Raw genomic sequence first — 20,006 nt, forward strand, 5'->3', positions numbered from 1 at the left:
TAGCCAGCTTGCAGCTCACTAGATTTCCCTTCTCCCTGAAAACTCAACCAACAGTGAACTTCTGTTTTGGCTGTGAGATTGTTGCAACTCTGAATGCCTCCTGCAAAGCATTCTCATTTACAGTGGAGAGCTGCACTTCTGTCTCCACCCAGAATTATACCTCACTATCCATACATTGGTTTACTGAAAGAGGAGAAATTCCTTGTTGGAAAGCAATTGGTCCTCTCTGTTTTTTAATAGTTGGGAGCATTGTTAATGCTGGAATAATACCTACTAGGTCATCCTTGGGTTCATCTTGAATAGCACCCTAGAACATCAAGGGGCATATATGAATACTGAGCCCAGAATTAATGGATAGTCACTAGATTAGATGGATGAAAAGGACTGCCTTACAAGGCATGTCCTGTTTTATGTTGTTGTTGGTCTAGAGGAGAACTCAGCATGGGTTGGAATGTATAGTGTTTTACTGGGATGAGAATAAAATTAAAGAGATTACCATAATAAATCCAAATGAGCCACTGAAGTCCTTTCTGCTTGTCACTAATTGATGCACCGAGGAAGATTTATTCAATAGTGATGCCAATGTGGGCTTTAGAAGTTCTCAGATATGTTCATATTTAAATAAAATCAATAAATATTGATCAGCATGGTGTGCCATTCAGTGACTCCTCTAGAGATATTGTACATAGGCCATAATGTAATATAATATGATATGTTTTTGTAATTATGTAAAAATTACATTTTTTATTATTGATGTATTAGTCACTATAGAAGCAGTGTCACATTATAGGAAGTATATTCAAAATTAGTGTAGCATTTGTAATAACTCCAGGCTTTTCAACTGAATATATTTATATTCATAAATATAAACCTTAAATAGTGGTTGTTGCTATTTAGAAGACTCTGAATGATATGTAGTGTATCCTTTGCTAGACTTTGAAAGTGTAGTTTCTTCTTTTTTGTTTCTTCAAGTTTTATTACTAAGAATAACTATGTTGAAGTTATATTTTTATGTGTCTGGATTTTTTTTCAGTTTATATAAATCTTGATCCTCCAGTGATCAAACTCTAAAAACATTTCTACTGAGCATTTCACAGATTCCTAGATTTTAAGTATGGGAGATGCATATATGATGATCTTTTTTGACCTCCTACATACAACAGAACATAGATTCCTTCAACTCTGTAATTTCAGACTGAGAAAGAGCAGATTTTTGATAAAAAAAAATCCAAAAAGCGTTGGAGCTAGGACACAGCTCTGTTTAACACCACTCTCGATTTCAAATTCTTCTGCACATGACCCATCTGAATGTTTGTTTTGGAAAAGCAAGCATACCAACTTGGAAGGACTTGATGATGCTCAGGAGCTTAGGAGGGTAGCCAATCTTCTTCAGGATTTCCAGAGATGGAACAAATCATCTCTGCTGATAAGGTCAAAAGCTTTGATAAGATCAGCAAATGCTATGTACAGAGATTTCCTTTATTCACAGCACTTTTCTTCATAGTTTTATAGTTGTTAGTGTTGGAAGGGACCTCAATGGATCGTCAAGTCCGAACCCATGACCAGGGCAAGAAAGAGCACTGGGGTCAAATGAGCCCAGCCAGGTGCTTGTTCAGTATCCACTTAAAGACCCCCAAAGTAAAGGAGAGCACCATCTCCCTTGGAAGCCCATTTCAGATTCTGGCAGCCCTTACAGTAAAGTTCTTCCTGATGTCAAACCTAAATCTGCTGTCTGTCAGTTTGCAGCCATTGTTCTTGGTTATTTCAAGGGCTGTCCTGGGAAACAGAGCATCTCCTATTTCTTGCTGCCCCCACCCCCGATGAATTTGTAAATGGCCACAGGATCCCCTCTCAGGCATCTCTTGCAGAGGCTGAAGAGATCCAGGTCCCTCAGTCTCTCCTCATAGGGCCTTATCTGCAGGCCCCTAACCATGCTAGTGGCCCTCCTCTGGACCCTGTCAAAGTTATCCACATCCCTCGTGAAGTATGGTGCCCAGAACTAGACACAGTACTCCAACTGCGACCTGACCAATGCCACATAGAGGGGAAGTATCACCTCCCTGGACCTGTTTGTGATGCACGTGCTAATGCATGATAGAGTGCATTTAGCTTTATTGATTACTTTATAACCTTTACAGTTCATATTCATCTTGGGTTCAACTACAACTCTGAGATACCTTTCTGCCACTGCACTGCTGAGAAGGTCCTCCCCTAGCCTATAAGTGTGTTGGTGATTCCTTCTCCCTAGATGCAGCACTTTGCACTTGTCTTTGTTGAACTGCATGCTATTCTTTTCTGCCCACTTTTCCAACCTGTCCAGGTCCACCTGGTTTTGATCCCTTCCTACTAGTGTGTTTACCCCATAATTTTGTGTCATCTGCAAATTTGGACAGACTGCTCTCCATGCCCTCATCCAAGTCACTGATGAAGACATTGAATAGCACAGGTCCAGGAACCAAGCCTTGGGGCTCCCCACTGCCCACATCATTCCAGGTTGATACCGACCCATTCACCACCACACTCTGGATGTGACTCTTAAGCCAATTTGCCACCCACCTGACTGTATAATCACCTATGTCACAGCCGCTTAGTTTGTTTATGAGAATAGGATGAGATAGCATATCAAAGGCCTTCTTAAAAGAGATGATAGTGCCTCAGAGAAAGTTTTGATAAATTGAGAAAATGTGTCTTCAGCTTTCAGTGGCGTGGCATTTATTCATAGTAAGGAGAGTTTGTTGCTTTTGTACAATTTCCTGGGATGCAATTTGCTTTTAGTACATACCAATAAATGACTGGTATCACAGTCAGCACTCTGATAGGATCACTGAATGATTACATCCCAGAAGTCTTGTGAGTGGGTGATAATCAGGTCGAGTTGATGCTAGTGTTGATTGTGGGTGGTGCTAAAATACTTTGTGTTTAGGTTTCACATTGAAGAAAGAATTTGTTATACTTTGCTCATTGCATGAAGATAGCTCAAGCAAATGTTGTCCATTTTCATTCATTTTGTCAACAATATTGGTGCCGAAACAGTGAGGCCAGGCAGTGTGCTCAGTGCCAACCCTTGCACTGAAGTCTCTGAGGAGGAGGATTTTTTCATTAGGTAAATGTCACAGTGCAAGGTCCCCAGGGGTGGCTGCAATGACTTTGGAGCTCTGTGACCATGCCAGCTGTACCCCTAGGGCACCTTCTAATCTTACCTGCCACATCTTGTTGGAAAAAAATAATAAGTAGGGAGGCTGCCCATGAATCTCTGTGTGGCCACAGTTCCGCAGAACCCTCCTTGATCCTACCCCTCGCCAGGTCCCTCTCCAAGTTGGTGCCTTATGGGACACCTTAAGCCTTATAGGCTAATTGCGTGGCTCTAAACATCCCTTTTTCCACACGCCATATCTCGTGGGTGTTATACGGATGTTGTTACCTTTGTTGGGGTCTTGTCCTACTTGGCCTCTGCCCCTATAATCTAGCTAGGCCTTCTAACCTAGGCCCACTGTGTCAGACCTGGCTTTGAGGCACTAGCTCTGATCAATCTTTTCCTGTCCCTGGACCCTCTGGCCCTTGACCACTGCGCCCCTCTGATGCTGTACCTTCTGGCCCTCATGTGCTCTATGCTTTGCACACACTCCACCCACTACAGGCTCTGTAACTACTTGAGCCCTGATCCAGCTGCTGATAGGGCTCTAGATGATCACGTGCCCCCTCTGGGTACTAATGAGGCCTCCATACTGCCATGACCCAATGATTGTGTTCGGCGGCCTGATCAACCACCAACCTCTTCCCGTCTCGTTCGTTAAATTCTTAAGACGTATCTACTGTTTTTTGCGCGCTCGTCAAGGGTATCCAGAGCTCTGTCGTGTTTGTTTTTCTGGAGCCTAGCAAACTCCGTGTGTGTGTCTTTGGTGGAGCCTAGCAAACTCCACTTGTGTTTGTCTGTAACTGCAACTCAAGAAAGCTTTTCCTGCCTGCACCGTGACCACCTACAGTGTAAGTAAAACAATCTTTAATTAACCACTACGAGTCCGTGCCTAATTCTAGTCCGTCATGCAAAAGTACCCGCCCTACCGTTGCGGGCTCCCGGCCACAGCCTGCCACGCGCCCCCGAAAGCCTCGGACTGCTCCCGGCCCGCACACATACCTCCCCTTACAGCCTCTTCCCAAACCTCCAGTGCAAACAACAACATAAACATAAGTCCTTGGGCTATAACATAACAATAATGGTGGATACCGTTCTCCACCTCTTTAAAAAGGCAAACTTCTCTCCTAATATTTTGCGTCTCCTAGCCCTGGGTACCTTATGAGCTCCTGGAGCCTCATTACTCTTGCAGGCAGCAGATCAGGCAACCAAACTTCTCTGGATAGCTCTTTCATGCAGGATCTCCTTCCCCTAGCAGTTGCCAGAGAACTAACTTCTGCCAGCCCCAGCTTTGGGACTGATATATGCCCAAGGATTTGCCTCCTTCTGGTTATCTGACTGCCCACAGGTGCTGGCTAATTATTTCATTGGCCTGTTGCTCAGGCAACCCGCAGCTGCCTGCGTATCTCCCTGGCTAGGCTGCTTCTTTCCTTAAAGGAGCAGGCATACCTTAGTACCCTCCAACAGTGAAATATTACTGATTAAGGCCCTAAGCTCATCATAGAAGTAGTTCTTTGATTCAGATGAATGGTGAGAGTTGGAGCGTATGCACATAAGAGTGACAGAATCAATGGCAGTAGTGAGTCAAAGCACCATTAATCTTTCAGAGCCTTTGTTTGGGAGTTCCATTGTGAACAGCAGTTTATTTTTTACTGCAAAGCTAACACCATGCTCTCTGATTTTCTTCTGGGTGTTTACCACACCAGAAAAAGGTGTAGTTCTTTTCTTTCAGGCAGCCAATACCTGGTAGTCTGGTCTGCTGTAGTGTGATGGTATTGATGTTCAGCAGTTCTGCATCAATGACTGCAGTTTTGCATGCATTGTCAATGTTTTGGATGTTATTGTATATATCTGGGGTCATTGTACATACATTTCAACTAACAACCTTTAGGACTGAAAGTTTTTTCCTTGCATTTTTGTAGTACCTGGTGGTATGTGATAGCAGTCTGCCATCTAGTTGAATGTCTAAGTTCCAAACACCAGTGAATCAGTAGACTGTGGCAGGAAAACACCTTGTTGGCTGTGGACTGCCCAGTTTGAGGTGGGCAGAAGTTTCCTAATGAGATGTGATGACCTCTCCCACCATCAGAGACAACCCCTGGCACCTGAATCTATGCCAAGCGATCCCTGGCTTATAACTGGCAACTACTGATTCCCATTTGTTTCAACACATTTGTGAAACTGGAGTAATCTCTCCAGGGTCGAAAAGTCTGGGCATTTGCTAGGTGATCAAGAGTTGTCCATGGGGTGTTTAAGGAGGGGGTAGAACCTTTGTTTCTTAAACAGCAGCACCTTGTTAAGGTGGTTTGGGATTACTTGTCCTCACTCACATCCATCTCTTACTAATGGCTCCACATGCTGCACCTTGGGCAACCTCATTCATCAGCAGGTAGGGGGGAACAGTTTTCATCATTAAGAGTCATCCTCTGGTCATCACAATGGCAGCTGTGGTGGAAGAGGATATTTTCGAATAGCACAGTTGGCAGAAGATGACAGTAACCACAACCACAGCTTTGTAGATTGCCTCTGAAGAGGTGAAGGCTAAGGTAGTAAACCCCGAAAGAAAATCTGGAGTGTAGGCCCTAAGGCAGTCAGGCAATTATTCAATCTTATTTCTGGCAGGTCCTACAACTTTCCCAACCCCACATCATATTGATTCTACCTTTTCAGTGGATAAGTCATTAAAGTCAAAAGGGTGAGGCTGGTAAGTTGGTTAATTACTGCTATTGGTGAAAAAAAAACAAACTTTATTTCTAGTCTGCATTTATCTTGTTTCTATTTCCAGCTAGTGGAGATCATAAACGTTTTTTAACTTACTTTTGAAAATGGCTTTATTACTGTCCCAGTCTTACAACAGCCACAATTCAAATTAACCTGACAACAGATTGGGTCTACAGATGAGTCAGCTAATAAATTGGAATAGAAACTTATTTAATTGAAAATAAAAGTTTAACAAATATTTATTGGCACCCTTAAAAAAGATTGCCCTACTTTACGCTATAAAATAGAGGTTATGGGGAATAAGAACAACATAATATTTGCATTTTTGGCTTGTTAGAATTGCCAATAATTGATTCTTGTGATGGAATGTTAATGTTTTTGGCATCAATGTTAAAACTAAAATTTATTCTTTCTCCCTAAATGCTTATATTTTAAAATACCTAAGGAAAACATTGGAGAACTAAATTACTTTCTCATCTGTTTTTCCTAATTGTTGTACAGTTATTAGAAGCTTAATTGTGGGTCTTATGGTATTTGATGAAGCAATACAGTACTGGTGATTGGGATATGAAAAGAAAATTACAGGGGAGGGAGATTCACTTGTTTCATATCACCAAGGCTACACAAACATGGTGAAAACATCTTGAGCTGAACTCTGTATTGTATATGGCAGAGATCATCACAGACAAAAATGACAGACAGGAAAATAACATGACTGTTGTAAAATATTGGCTTAATGCTCAGCAGAGCTGACTTCATACTGTCTAGCATGGGGTAATTAAAGCCATCTTTTCTGCCCACTCTTAGGGACAGTTATAGCAAATTAGGGTATGCCAATAAGCAACTGCATTTTCCCATGTAGATTTACCCTTAATGGCTATTTTGACTAAGGCTATGTTTACAATAAGCTCAGTTTATCAGTGTAGGAAAACTGGGATGTACTATACTGGCAAAAGTGCTCTTTGTACTCTTTTAGGGTATAGGTTGTAGTTGTATTGGTCTAAGGACACTGGCAGACAAGGTTCTTTGGGTGAATCTGATATCTTTTATTAGAACAACTTAAATAGTTGGAAAAAAGATTTTTTTTAGCAAGCTTTTGGTTTTAAAAACTATTCATCAGGCTGAGGAAGCCTCTGCAGTTGGTGTGTGCTCTTCCTGGATGGAATGAATAGTGTTAAAAGTACAATTTAGACACTATAAGAATTTCTACATTAAAAGGTGTCTGTTGGCACAGTTATTTAGGGATTTAAGGAGGGTGGAGTAGAATCACTTATGTGTCTAATGGGTGAAATAGAATCTGGCCCTACTTTTCTTTTAATGTTGTATCCACCTCCTCCTCCTGCCTTACTGGTCTGTCATTGATACCATGACTTTGCTCTTCTTGTTTCCTCCTTTTATCTTAATCCAGAGACATTCAACATTTGTTCTGGACCTCAGAATAATTATGTATATCTCTAACACATGTGTTCTACATGGGGCTGCCCTTGAAGACTGTCCAGAAGCTGCAGCTGGTGAATAACACAGGAACTTGCCTTCTGTCCAGGTTGGATCACCAGAAGTTCATAACTCCTGTGCTCCAGAGACTACACAGGCTCCCAATAACTTTCTAAGTGAAATTCAAGGTACTGATTTTTGACTTATAAGACCCTTAATGTTCTGGACCCTATGACTTTGGGGACATTCTCCCTTATGCTGTATTGCAGTCTCTAAGATCAGCCAAGTGCAACCTCCTGCAAGTACCATTAATATGCCAAGTTCACTTGGTGAAAACATGTGGGAAGTTGTTCTCAGAAGCTGCTCCTCAGCTCTAGAACTTCCTCTCTTCTGAGGCCTGCCAGGACCTGAGCCTGGACATCTTCCAGAAGCACTGTAAGATTTTTCTATTTGGAAAGGCATTTAGCAAACAAAGCTAGGCTTGGATATTGTTTAGGAGGGCAGTGCCTTCTAAGGTTTTTTCCTCCTGTTCATTCTCCTGTTTTATAAATTACTCTATTCTCTTTCTGTAAGATACCCTGAGTTTTTGTTAAGAAAGGCAGCATATAGATCAAATGAATAAATAAATAATATACATATAGAAGAATATTTCTGTCATTTTCCCCTGCCTCATAAACAAGTTATGCTCACCCATATTGGCATTCTAGCCATGTTAACTTTTCTATGAAGTCTCAGATGAGAAGGACTTTAAACTTAAGACAGTCAACCATCTCAGAACCATTTCAGACAGTCTCAGATTTTGGCTTTTAGGTCTTCTTTCTTATTTCTCATACTTTTTAGATTAGTACATGGGCATATAGGATGACTAACAGATTATTCTGTTAACTTCCTTATTCTGACCTAAACTTTTCCCATCTTCTCCTTTGTTCCTAGGCCAATTCTACTTCTCTCTACTACTCCTTATCACTTGGTACCAGCTGTGATCAGACTGAGTTAAAATAAAGGATAAACATTCAAAGGTAAAAAGCTGGGTCACAGCCCTAATGCTCCACAGACCTTGGAAGTCTACATCATTTCTGTTTCCAGTTGTTGTAGGCACTAGTGCAGGGCTGTGGAGGGGCTAATTAGTTTGGCTGACACACAGAACTGGGTGCAATGTTGTGAGGGCAGGTATTCTTCCCACTTAGAAAGTAGCCCATGGCAGATCCTATGGCACCGTACCCAGGCTAACTATCTCCACCTCTCAGCTGAGCTAATCAACAGACATTCCTGTGGCACTAATTTAATGATCATGGATGTGACTATATCACTATATCATTCCAGTTCAGGAAGTCTGTTGCCCATGGTAATGATGCCAGGTAACATGATGTTGCATCCTCTTATTAGAACACAGGAGATCATGTACTTTGGGGAGTTCTGTTCAGTTCTGGGCTCCTTTAATACACAACCACATAAGAACAGCCTTGGGATTCACGGCTGCTACTCACTTGCCCAGACACTAATACTGTATTGAAGCCCTAACTAGCTCAGGGTTTTATGAAATTTGGTAATTTGTACTTCCATAATGCTTCTCAGAGCAGGTGTCAATCTAGGACCAGTGGTTCACATTTGGTTGAAAGTTCCATGTTGATGTCTCACTGAAACGCAATGAAATTTGGTATCCTCTCTGAAAATCTGTGATGGTTTCTGCCTTAAATTAAAAGGCCTCCTCAGTATAATCAAATTCCTCATCTCTAGCCCAAATGTTCTTATAAAGTCAGACCTCTTATGTATTATCAAGTTAGACTTGTTTACATTTTTACCCTCATTTCTTCCTAAAACCCTTACTAGAGTTGGAGTAAAAGCCTCTGTTAAAGTCAGTAAAGCTTTGGTGATTGATACTGTCTGAGGATCTGCCACTATATATACCTCTACAAACACAATTCCATTAGGAAATTCCAATTATAGGGCCTGATGTAAAGCTTGTTCATTATGAGCACAATTCATTTGTTTCATGAATTGGGCTCACACTGAACACACACAAATCTTTATTGTCTATTATATTACATTTGATTTTCTTAGTTATTAGATAGTAAGGTCTTTGAGACAGTATCTTATTATGTGCCAGGCACATTTTACTATTAAGTGGTGTCATATCTACTAGAGCTAGACATTCACATTCTATAAAAAATTCCAAGATTTCAAAAAGAATTATCATCCTATCATGTGGATGAAATTGAGACTTGTTTTTTTGTTTTTTTTTTAAATTTAAAATAAAAAGAGAAAAGGAATGCCATCCCCAAAAGATCATGATCAGTAGTAACCTGTGATTTGGAAAACCTGGGTGCAAATACTTCCTTTGTCTGATACAGTCAGACCTTTCATCTGGTTTAATGAATTATATTTATGCAGTGAAACAGCTTTTACAGAAAAGAGGGCTTCAGAGTAGGGAACTGAAGTTGCATCACTCAAACGCTAGGTAAATGTCTTAATTACAAGGTTATTATGACAATCTCTTAAGATTTTTCTATTGGAATTTTTCTACTTTATACGCACATTCATTCATTGGTGCAAAGCAAGCGATTAGGAATGACTACCTCTGTATCCAGGTGGCTAGGGCGCTTGGGTGAGAAAATCCCAGATCAAGTCTCAGCTCTACCTAACTCAGCTACTGAATTGGTTTAACCCCACTCATCCCTCTCCCTCTCTCTCTCTGGTTTTGAAATTCCAATAAAACTAATATATTTCTACAAAATGTTTTGTAAATCTTCAGATATGTATCTAAATCATTGGAAAATTCCCATACACTTTTAATGTAGGCCTACCATGATATATGAATATAATTCCAAATAATCCTATTAAATCTGTATGGTTAAATAGGATTTTGTGGCATTCCTCTGGATGCTCCAGTCACATGGAATCAAGAGAATACTGACTGTATCAGTGGATGCTGTTATGTGATCAACCCCTGGAGTAGTCTATTAAAAATCAGTGCACACAAAAAGTCAGCTGGGAACTAACTCTGGTGTAGGAGAATTTCTCTATTAAATATTTCTTTTTAATAGAACTGAGAAAGCATCTGGGTTTTGAATATAATGCTGAAGGAGAGGAACAGAAAAGGGAAGATTTGAATATTAACTGTGTTATCAAATACATTTTTATTTCTAAGATTATCTTGGGCCTGTGGGAGGAAGGACTGAAATGAATGACTGGGAGAGCAAAAAGCAAGATGATTTTCATTTAAAACATTTTTTATGCAACTGGACCTCATACAGTGAGCCCTCATGTACTGGCCTTGCATTGCTTTCGTGGGAGTTCTTCACATGATGGGATGGGCACTGTAAGACTAAGATCACAAAATGTTTAAGGTAGCTGTGGATCTGCAAATGAGAGAAGGAGGGCAGCTGCTGATCACTGCAGAAGAAGCTTATTAATTCTCACTTCACTGATTTGCCAACCTGTGTCATTTTACTTTTCAGTAGAGACTTAATAGCAGATCAGGCAATGGGGAGTCTTAATGTTTCATTATTTTTACAAAATACACTAAATCATGTTTGCTAATATAATGTAATGTATTATCTTCAATACTTTAAACCAGACTATATCAAAACAAAAGAACTGCATGTTATGATTTATCTTTTCATTGTGTCTGTTTTTAAAGGGGTTTTTCTGACTACCAGAATGAGATACAAGATTTTTGTCCTCTTCTTTGGGGCTTTGGACCCTTCTACTTATTTCTCCATAGCTGATTTTTTTTCTTATCCCATCTCATCCCTCCCCACCCCACTCCAGTTCCATGAAATCATGCCAATAAAACAGTAAAATCCAGCTTTGTTTCTTTACAGGGCTTCCATGCCTAATAGTTTACTGGAATATTGAAGATGCTGTAATTTATCTAGGCAGTATTTATCACTAGAAACTTCCCCAGTTCAAACAGTTCATTACATATGGTACCTAACTGGACTTTTTTCTGCTCTGCTTCCTTTTTCTGTTTTATATTTCAATGCTCTGAACACACTCTTTATAAAATATCATTTTCATTTTCCATTTATTTCACTTAGAGTAAGCAAGTAAGTATCCTTAACTGATTATAAATTGAAACACTGAAAGGAAAGCTAAATGGTTTCATTACTCATTTGTTTGCTTGGGCTTTAAATATTGCAATGCTAATTATGATGTTATTCTAGGGGAGCTGTAGTATTTGTTATTACTGATTGAGACAATTTAAAATGATTAATATATGTAATTAAGGAGTGAGCCAGTTCAGGTTTTGCACTTTTGCTCAGGGTGCATTATGAAGCACAATGTGAAGAGGAAAGCCTTTGCTACTCTGGGATAGATTTTAAATATGACTTAATTTGGTGCTGACTTTAATAAAAAGCGTTTATTTTAAATTGTGTTTATTGTTTGCCTCATCTTGAGCCCACAGTGGCTCTAATGACAGAAAATATTAGCAATAAGTTACTACTCGGAAATCAAGACATTTCAGACTGTGTCTCCCATCTGCTAGGTGGTTGTAGAAGATAACAAGCCTAAACTGTTTATCCTCTTGAACAATTCAGAATGTCACTAAAACTGCAAAATGTAAGACGTCTTCCTAAGTTTTTTATTAGTATATAAAGACAGATAAGAAAAGATGTAAATCTAACCACGCGTGCCCCATGTATATTGTTACTGTCAGTTCCACCTTCCATATTACATAGCCTGGGTCTGTAGGTGTTGTATTTAAGCTACTGATGGACCTTCACTTAAAGGAGTGATGGGATCTGATCTACAATCCCAACAATCATGCCTCATACCATGCACATGTGCATGGTAGGACATGCAATTTTGGGTTGGGGAATTAGATCCCCATCACACCTTATTTGCTAGTGCAAGTAGAGCCTGGGATTGTGATCCTGGAGTCCCCCTGCACCACAAAACTGAAAGCTGGGTGCCTGACAATCAATTAATTATCAGCTGGAGCTGAGGCTAGGGCTGGGGTTGGGATCTGGAATGGGTTGATTGACAGGTGATTATCAAAACTGCAGCCAGGTGGCACATGTGGCTTTTACAGGTCCCTGTTACGGGGATGAGTATAAACTATGAGTGCCACCCAGCTGGAGCTTCCCCTGCATTGGAAAGTAAGGCACGACTGGGATCTAATCTCTGATCCCCAAATCACATGCCCAGTCATGCATGTGTGGCATGGCAGGAGGTGCAATTGTTGGGGCTGTGGATCAGACCCCATCATGTAAATTAACTTCAGTTAGCAGCCTTAGATGCAGACAGTTGTAGAAATGAAGTTTGCTGCCGGATGTATTGTGTACAGAACTATTTGAAAATAATGAGACTTGTGTGTGCCTATTCTGACACTAAAATTGAGTCAAAGTTTCTGACACACTTACAAAAGGGAAATTACAAATTTTTTTAGTTTTTCAATTATTTATATTACAGTCAGGGATCAGCTTCAGAACAAAATAACTCAAAATGAAGAGTGAGATTTTCAGAAGCCTTCAAAGTTAGTCTAACTCTGAAATCTGTGGGAGTTCTATGCAATTTGTGCTTACTTGTGCTAGTGCTGACTGCTTTTGAAAAAGCTCCCTAAATGATTACTCTGTTTAATGAGTACCTTTTACACACAAGAGAGAAGAGCAACAGTCTTTCGAAGAGTCAGTAGTGAACACTGTAGTTCTTACATGGTGATGTGTACTATGTAATTCCCTATGGACGGGTACAAGAAAGATTGCCACAGTGACAGCAATAACCATTTTAAATCTGGTCATTTATGTAGTAAAAAACAGGGCCTTACAACAATTGATGCTGAAAAAGTTGATATATCATGAATCATTGGTGCATAGGTCAGTTAATTTTATCTGTTCCTCTTAGAGTAAAAATGATTAAATGAAAAGATGATAACAGTGGTGAGGATGAGACCCATGATTACAGTATGTTTTACTAGGTGTTCTGAGCTCTGATATCCTATAAGGAAATAGCAAAACACAGAAATTATTTTTATCTTGCTGTCATTGATCATTTTTGTCTACATCTTTTACACCAGTATTCAACTGGATAAATCCAGGCAGAGTGGTTTGTATTTCAGCTATCTGCTGACTTAAAAGGTCAAAATAAATTAATAGTTGCATCATACAATTAATTAATTGTCAATTAATACAAACCACATTGCTGAGCAAGAGCTATAAGCTATGTTGATACTGAGCACAACATACTTCTCCATGTCATTGTTTTTTTTTATATAATATGGGAATAAAGTAATGGTAAAGCCACTTCAGAGAGTGTGGGTATCATATACAATGTTCTTCTCACCCTTATGGGATTACAGTCACTCATTTGGCTCTTGTGTTCCACGTCTCAGCTATATAATTGATTATTTTAACTACACTCCTTCTCTTGTACCTTTTGCTTAATCTTGCAAGTCAGTAACTCAGCATTATCAAGATCATTTAAAGTAATCTCAAAGGTGTCTCACTACACAGAATTCCATTGTAGAAACTCACCACCTCATTTAATAGTTTCTCCCCATGGGTTTTAACTACACAATGTAGAAATTACATACCAGTACATTATTTCTAAATATACCTTCAGTGTAACCATAATTTCTGATTCAAGATGTTTATTAGTATCCACATGAATGAAAGCTAAATGCTTCCCCCAAATCCTAATATGTTAACAACCAGGTATTTATTTTACCCTGTAAATGGTATATTTTTGGACTGATGGCAATGCATTATACTTAGCACTTATCCTACAAGAGTTCTGTGCAAATTTTAATAAATTACTCTGTTGGCAAGCTCACTGTGACTCTTCAGGAATCACCTGAACTCCTACAAAAAGCCACAGGCCCTTTTTAGATCAATATGGACTACAACTTCAGACAAGTAAGTATTATTCTATGCAATTTAGACAAAAAGTATCATTCTATGCAATTTAGATATGATTACAAGGAAAGTCTTAAAGCAAAAATATAGCTCAGGAGTTTCTCCTAGTTCATTATTAGGGGTGTGTGAAATGGGCCGTATTTGATTTGGATTCAGCCTTAATCGGGGACAGCGATTTGATTTGTTGATTCAGTTTACTGTCCCCGATTTGATTCAGCCGAATCCAAATTTGGAGATTTGAAACTGATTGAGAAAATCAGTGATTTGTTCATAGACAGAGCTTTAAATGTTTTTTCTACATACCTCGAGCTACCAGGTGCAACTCGTGAATGCTCTGATGATGGGGCAGATGAAACGTCCCACAAGAGTGTTGGGGGGGCACCCACATGCTTGGCAGTGAACTGGAAGTGGATCAGAAGTACTTCTGGTCCACTTCTGGGTCCACTGGGGAGAACGCAGGGGCTGCCCCCCCACATCCCTCAGCTCAGCAATCAGTTGCAGGGGGACCCTGCATGCCTCATCGGACCCAGGATGCACTAGTCGCAGAGCCATGGGGCGGGGTGGTGTACTCCCCGGAAGACCTGGAAGAGGGCTGGAAGTGCTTCTGGTCCACTTCTGGGTCTGCTGCCGAGTGCGCTGGGGAGCACCCCATGCTCCTGTGGGACACTCCATCTGCCCCAGCATCACAGCATTCACAAGTTGCCTGGTACCTTGAAGTATGTAGAAAAAACATTTAGTTCTGTCTATGTCCGAATTGTCAAATCTTTCCGAAACTCTCCTAATTGATTCGGATGGTTCTGATTTGATTCTGAGAGATATTAATGAGTCTCCTGATTTCAATTTGGATTCAGAGATTTGGCCACCGAATCAGGCTGAATCTCCACCAAATTGAATCAGGGTCCGAAGCTTCACACAGCCCTATTCATTATATCAAATCTCCCTTTCTAATGCTATGGTGTATTCTTTATTGACAGATGTTTGATGGAGAGACAAGGCATTGCTGAACATTGTTGCAAGAGGCATATTTTGTTCATGGTAACTGGAAGTATAGGTATCCATGGAGTTACTCTAGGCAAATAGCTAAGTCAGTGTCAGTGTCACAGGATCAGGTGACAGTAGCATTGGGAGAGTTATAAACCTAAATGAATATTGCTATATTAATGTTCTGAACATTTAAATAACTTGTGCCCTTGCAGTGATTAGCAGTGTTAATATCAGAATAAAGATCTTGTCAGATCCTCCATGTGACTTTAATGTGCATTCATTTGATTTACTTAGACCATTAATGAAGATGACATTTGACAAGGAGGAAAAAAATATTGCTTTTAGGCATGGCTGATGAAAACATTCAGCTATTGTAGGGTTTTTTATTCTTTCTTTCAAATCAACCTTTAAAAAGAAATATTTTGGAATCATACAATTTGAAACTTAGCGAGTATGGGAAGCTGAAAATATGTGAGTAGGATGACAGATGTTTGGATCAGAACAATCTGAGCTATAGCAACAAGACTAGTAATTGCAAAAAAAATTAGATTTGAGTGTCTGGGTCTAATTCTAACAACAACTTTGAAATGCTCTATTGATCCTTTTAAGACTGTGTTTGAGCAATTTGCCAGAATGTTTAACTTTTAAAATGCTGTTTCTTAAAAGAACTGGTTGAGGTGTGTGTGCCAGTATTGATTTACCATTTCAGATTCAAGGCTTAAGTGAAACTCAGGAAAACTTGGCTTCGGAGTTGGTGCCAGCGTGTGGGGTTCAGCTTCCTAGACCACAATCTGTTCTTCCAGGATAGGACATTGCTGGGACATGATGGTCTACCTTTGTCTCCAAAAGCTAAGAGTTTGTTTTCTTACAGGTTGTCAGACCTCCTGTGTAGAGCTTTAAACTACCTTTGTTGTGGGACAGGAATGCTGAAGACAGGGTGAAACCAGGAATGACAAGCCATGAACCGCATGCTGGAATAGACCAAATACTAAGGGGCTCCCTAAGCATCAGGATGGGGGAGTACTAAGGACACCTACTGGGGGGCGTAGGTGTCTGTACTAATGATAAGAGTATTGTGAATGAGCAGGAGGAACTTGCAATCCTTCTTGCAAACAAAGATTTTGACCTGGTTGGGCTAACAGAAACCTGGTGGGAACCTACCCACAATTGGGCAGTGGGCATTGAGGGGTATAGGCAGGATAGATTGGGGAAAAAGGAGGGGGCATTGCTTTATACATTAAGGAGCATTATACATCTTCTGTAATAAAGAAGGGGACAGAAGAAGGGGAGATTGAAGTCCTGTGGGTCAGATTACAAGGGGGGGTAGGGGTGAAAGGGACTTGGTAGTGGGGGTCTACTACAGACCCCCACACCAGGAGGTTAGACCTAGAATTCTTGAGACCACTCTCAAGGGCAGTATGCTCAAAGGACCTGGTTGTCATGGGTGACCTAAATTACCCGAACATCTGCTGGGAGAAGCAGTCAGCCAGGTCTGCCCATTCACACATGTTCCCAACCTGCATACAGGACCTGCACCTAACAAAGGAGGTATGCACTTCCACTAGGGGAAAAGCCTTACTTGACTTGGTGGGGGATCTGCAGGTATGAGGTAACCTAGGAGATAGTGACCACTGTGGCAGGGCACTATTGGTGCCTGCCACATTAAGTGCAGTCAGGCAGCTACCAGGTGCCTGATGGCGGCAGCCATTTTGAGAACCTTGTATATAAAGGCTACAGTTTGCTGCTGCCAGGCCAGGCAGCCTATCTGAGCTGCAGTAGGAACAGCCAGGAGGTAAGGACAAGAGCTGACAGGGATGGCTAGGATGCTCATGGTCCTGGGCATGACCTAAAACTGCACCCTGCTGGGAGTGGATGGCCTGGTGGGGTTCCCAGTGGTACAGAAGCTCCCAGGAAATACCAGGCCAGTTACCACCCTGGTGAAAGGTGGGTTGGATAACTTAATAACCCCAGCTCCCACATCCCTGGTGGGCAAGATCAAGCAAGGGGGGCCCCAGAATCACTGTGGGAGCACTGAAACAGGGCCCAGGTTGGTGGAGGGACCTGTAGTGGCACTCAAACTCTGCGGTGGAGGTCTGAGGCTGCATAATGGAGTCATCATGAAGGTCCAGGGGGGTGGAGCCCTGAGTCTTGGGGAGCTATTAAGGAAGCTTCTGGGGGCCGGGGATAAGGGGATTGCCCAGGGAGGGCTTGGGGACAGGGCTCGGAGCCCTGATCCCAGAGGAGGAGCTGGAGCCCTGAGAGTGAGGAAGGGGTTGGAGACCCAAGAGTGTATGTATGGGCTTTTAGCCCAGTGTCTGGGCCTGGGGCCTTGTGTATGTTGCTGTGTGTGCATGTACAGAGTAATCCCAGTGTGAGGGTGCTGGAACCAAGAGCTCTGGTGTAGAGTGAAAGTTCCAGTGAGACTCTGAAGCTCATGTTCAAGTGGTAGCTAGCTGGAGGAAACTCCTGTGAGGCTTGGGCTGTGGTGTAGGGGAGGAATGGAGCCACAGAAAGCGCCCAATGACATTGAGGCAGGAAAATGGGCAGCCTCCTGCCTAATTAACGCCATAACTATGTATCAACAAAGTGTGGCAGGAGAGAGAGGTGGGTGGTTAGCCCAGAAACAGGTGGGCAGGCCAACATCTGACAGGCCCAGGGAAGGCCCACTTGTTACAACCACCTGTTGATAGGATTCACTATCTGGCATAAGGTGGGAAAGATAACTATTGGGGCAGAAGTGCTTGACTTCTGGAAGGCCAACTTCAATGAGTTTAGGAGATTAGTTAGAGTGGGACTGAGGGGTAATAACATCGGTGAGTTGGGAGTCCAAGAAGGGTGGGAGTTCCTCAAGGGACTGACTCTGTAGATACAAAGGGGTACCAGCCCAGTACACATAAAGGGAGGCAAAAGAGCCAAGAAACCCTCTTGGCTGAGCAGGGAAATCCAGGAGATCCTACAGGGGAAAAGAGAGGCTAACTGGCGGTGGAAGCAGGAGGCCACTAAAGAGGAGTATACCTGCTTGGCTCATGCTTGCAAGGCAGCAGTGAGGAAGGCCAAAGCAGAAACAGAACTTAGGCTGGCAACTATGATGAAGGGTAAAAAAAAGTCCTTCTTTAAGTACATAGGGAGAAAGAAGAAGGTGCAAGGTAACATAGGGCCACTACAGGATGGACTAGGGCAACAAGGGTCATTCCTTAAGGAGATGATACTCAAGGCCCAAGTGGTGACGATCCCAACAAGAAGTAAGGGGGGCAAGAGTGCCCAAAAGCCTCCCTGGCTCACCAAGGATGTCCGGGAATGCCTGGTTGCCAAAAAGGCGGTGTACACCTGGTGGAAGCGGGGGGCTATCTCCAAAGAAGATATACCTCCACTGCTTGGGCCTATAGGGGACATAGGAAAGCTAGGAAAGCTAAGGTGGACATAGAGCTAGGACTGGCGTTCAAGATCAAAGATAATAAAAAGTCCTTTTTCAAATATATAGGGAGGATGAAGAAGGCACCGGGAAATGTGGGGCCCCTGCAAGATGCGCTGGGCAATCTGGTGGTTGCGCCAGAGGAGAAGGCAGAGCCCTTTAACAAATTCTTCACCTCCGCTTTCTTGTGCAGGGACCGGGACTCCCCCACTGTGTTTCAAGATGGACTCGAGGGGAACGCCTCAAGACCTAGGGTTGAGCAGGACCAGGTTAGAGTGCTTCTGGAGGGGCTGGACACGTTCAAGTCAGCAGGTCCAGATGCTCTCCACCCCAGGGTGTTGAGGGAACTAGCAGGGGTTATTGCTGGGCCCTTGGCATGGTTTGATGAGTGCTCGTGGTACTCAGGCCAGGTGCCAGATGATTGGAAGATAGCCAATGTGGTCCCCGTCTTTAAGAAAGGGAGGAGGGAGGACCCGGGCAACTATAGGCCCATCAGTCTTACCTTAATCCTGGGGAAACTCTTTGAGAAGATCATCAAGGAGCACATCTGTGATGGGCCAGCAGCAGGGATGATACTCAAGGGCAACCAGCACGGTTTCATTAGGGGCAGGTCATGTCAGACCAACCTGATTGCCTTTTGCAATCAAGTCACAAAAGCATTGGATGCAGGTGTCGCCATTGATGTAGTCTTTCTGGACTTCAGCAAGGCATTTGACACCGTCTCCCACACGATCCTCATTAAAAAACTAGGCGACTGTGGCATTGATGCCTACACGGTCCGATGGATTGCTAATTGGCTGAAGGGTCCAGAGGGTGGTGATGGACAGGTCATATTTGACCTTGGGGGAAGTGGGCAGTGGAGCCCCCCAGGGCTCAGTCCTTGTGCCCGCACTGTTCGTTTTCTTTATCAGTGATTTGGACATATGGGTGAAAAGCAACCTGTTCAAATTTGCTGATGATACCAAAATTTGGGGTGAGGTGGGCATGCTGGTAGGGAGGGAAAGACTTCAGAAAGACCTGGATAGGTTGCAGGGATGGGCTAACAGGAACAGGATGCATTTCAATACTGACAAGTGCAGGGTGCTGCACTTGGGCAGTAGTAGCTGGCAGCACACTTTTAAGATGGGAAACTCCCTTCTTGAGAGCGCAGAGGCAGAATGGGATCTTGGAGTCATCAATGACTCCAAGATGAACATGGGCTGACAATGCGAGGTCACGGTCAGCAGGGCTAACCGGACCCTATCATGCATCCACAGGTGCATCTCAAGTAGGGGCAAGGAGGTGATCCTCCCCCTCTATGCGACACTGGTCAGGCCACAGCTGGAGTACTGTGTCCAGTTCTGGGCACCCCACTTCAAGAGGGATGTGGCCAACATTGAGAGGGTCCAGAGGAGGGCCACCCACATGATCCGGGGACAGCAGGGCAGACCCTACAATGAGAGGCTATGGGACCTGAACCCGTTCA

The 20,006-nt window shown here is 42.4% G+C and overlaps 1 protein-coding gene across 3 annotated transcripts in view; it reads left to right on the top strand.

The window, feature by feature from the left end:
• Positions 1–19,506, top strand: part of LOC109283139 (uncharacterized) — a 64,532-nt gene extending 45,026 nt beyond the window's left edge. The window contains exons 2-6 of one of the 3 annotated variants that reach the window (XM_059725897.1): positions 7,263–7,476; positions 8,222–8,307; positions 11,778–11,851; positions 14,059–14,145; positions 15,120–19,506. In XM_059725897.1, coding sequence (XP_059581880.1) covers positions 18,427–19,455 — 1,029 coding nt within the window. In that variant the 5' untranslated portion in view covers positions 7,263–7,476; positions 8,222–8,307; positions 11,778–11,851; positions 14,059–14,145; positions 15,120–18,426 and the 3' untranslated portion in view covers positions 19,456–19,506. The remainder of the gene's footprint in view (positions 1–7,262; positions 7,477–8,221; positions 8,308–11,777; positions 11,852–14,058; positions 14,146–15,119) is intronic. The other 2 variants (XM_059725898.1, XM_059725899.1) reach the window with 2 other exon arrangements.
• Positions 19,507–20,006: the final 500 nt, after the last annotated feature.

This window comes from Alligator mississippiensis, chromosome 4 (assembly GCF_030867095.1).
Source record: "Alligator mississippiensis isolate rAllMis1 chromosome 4, rAllMis1, whole genome shotgun sequence".
Classification (NCBI taxonomy): domain Eukaryota; kingdom Metazoa; phylum Chordata; order Crocodylia; family Alligatoridae; genus Alligator; species Alligator mississippiensis.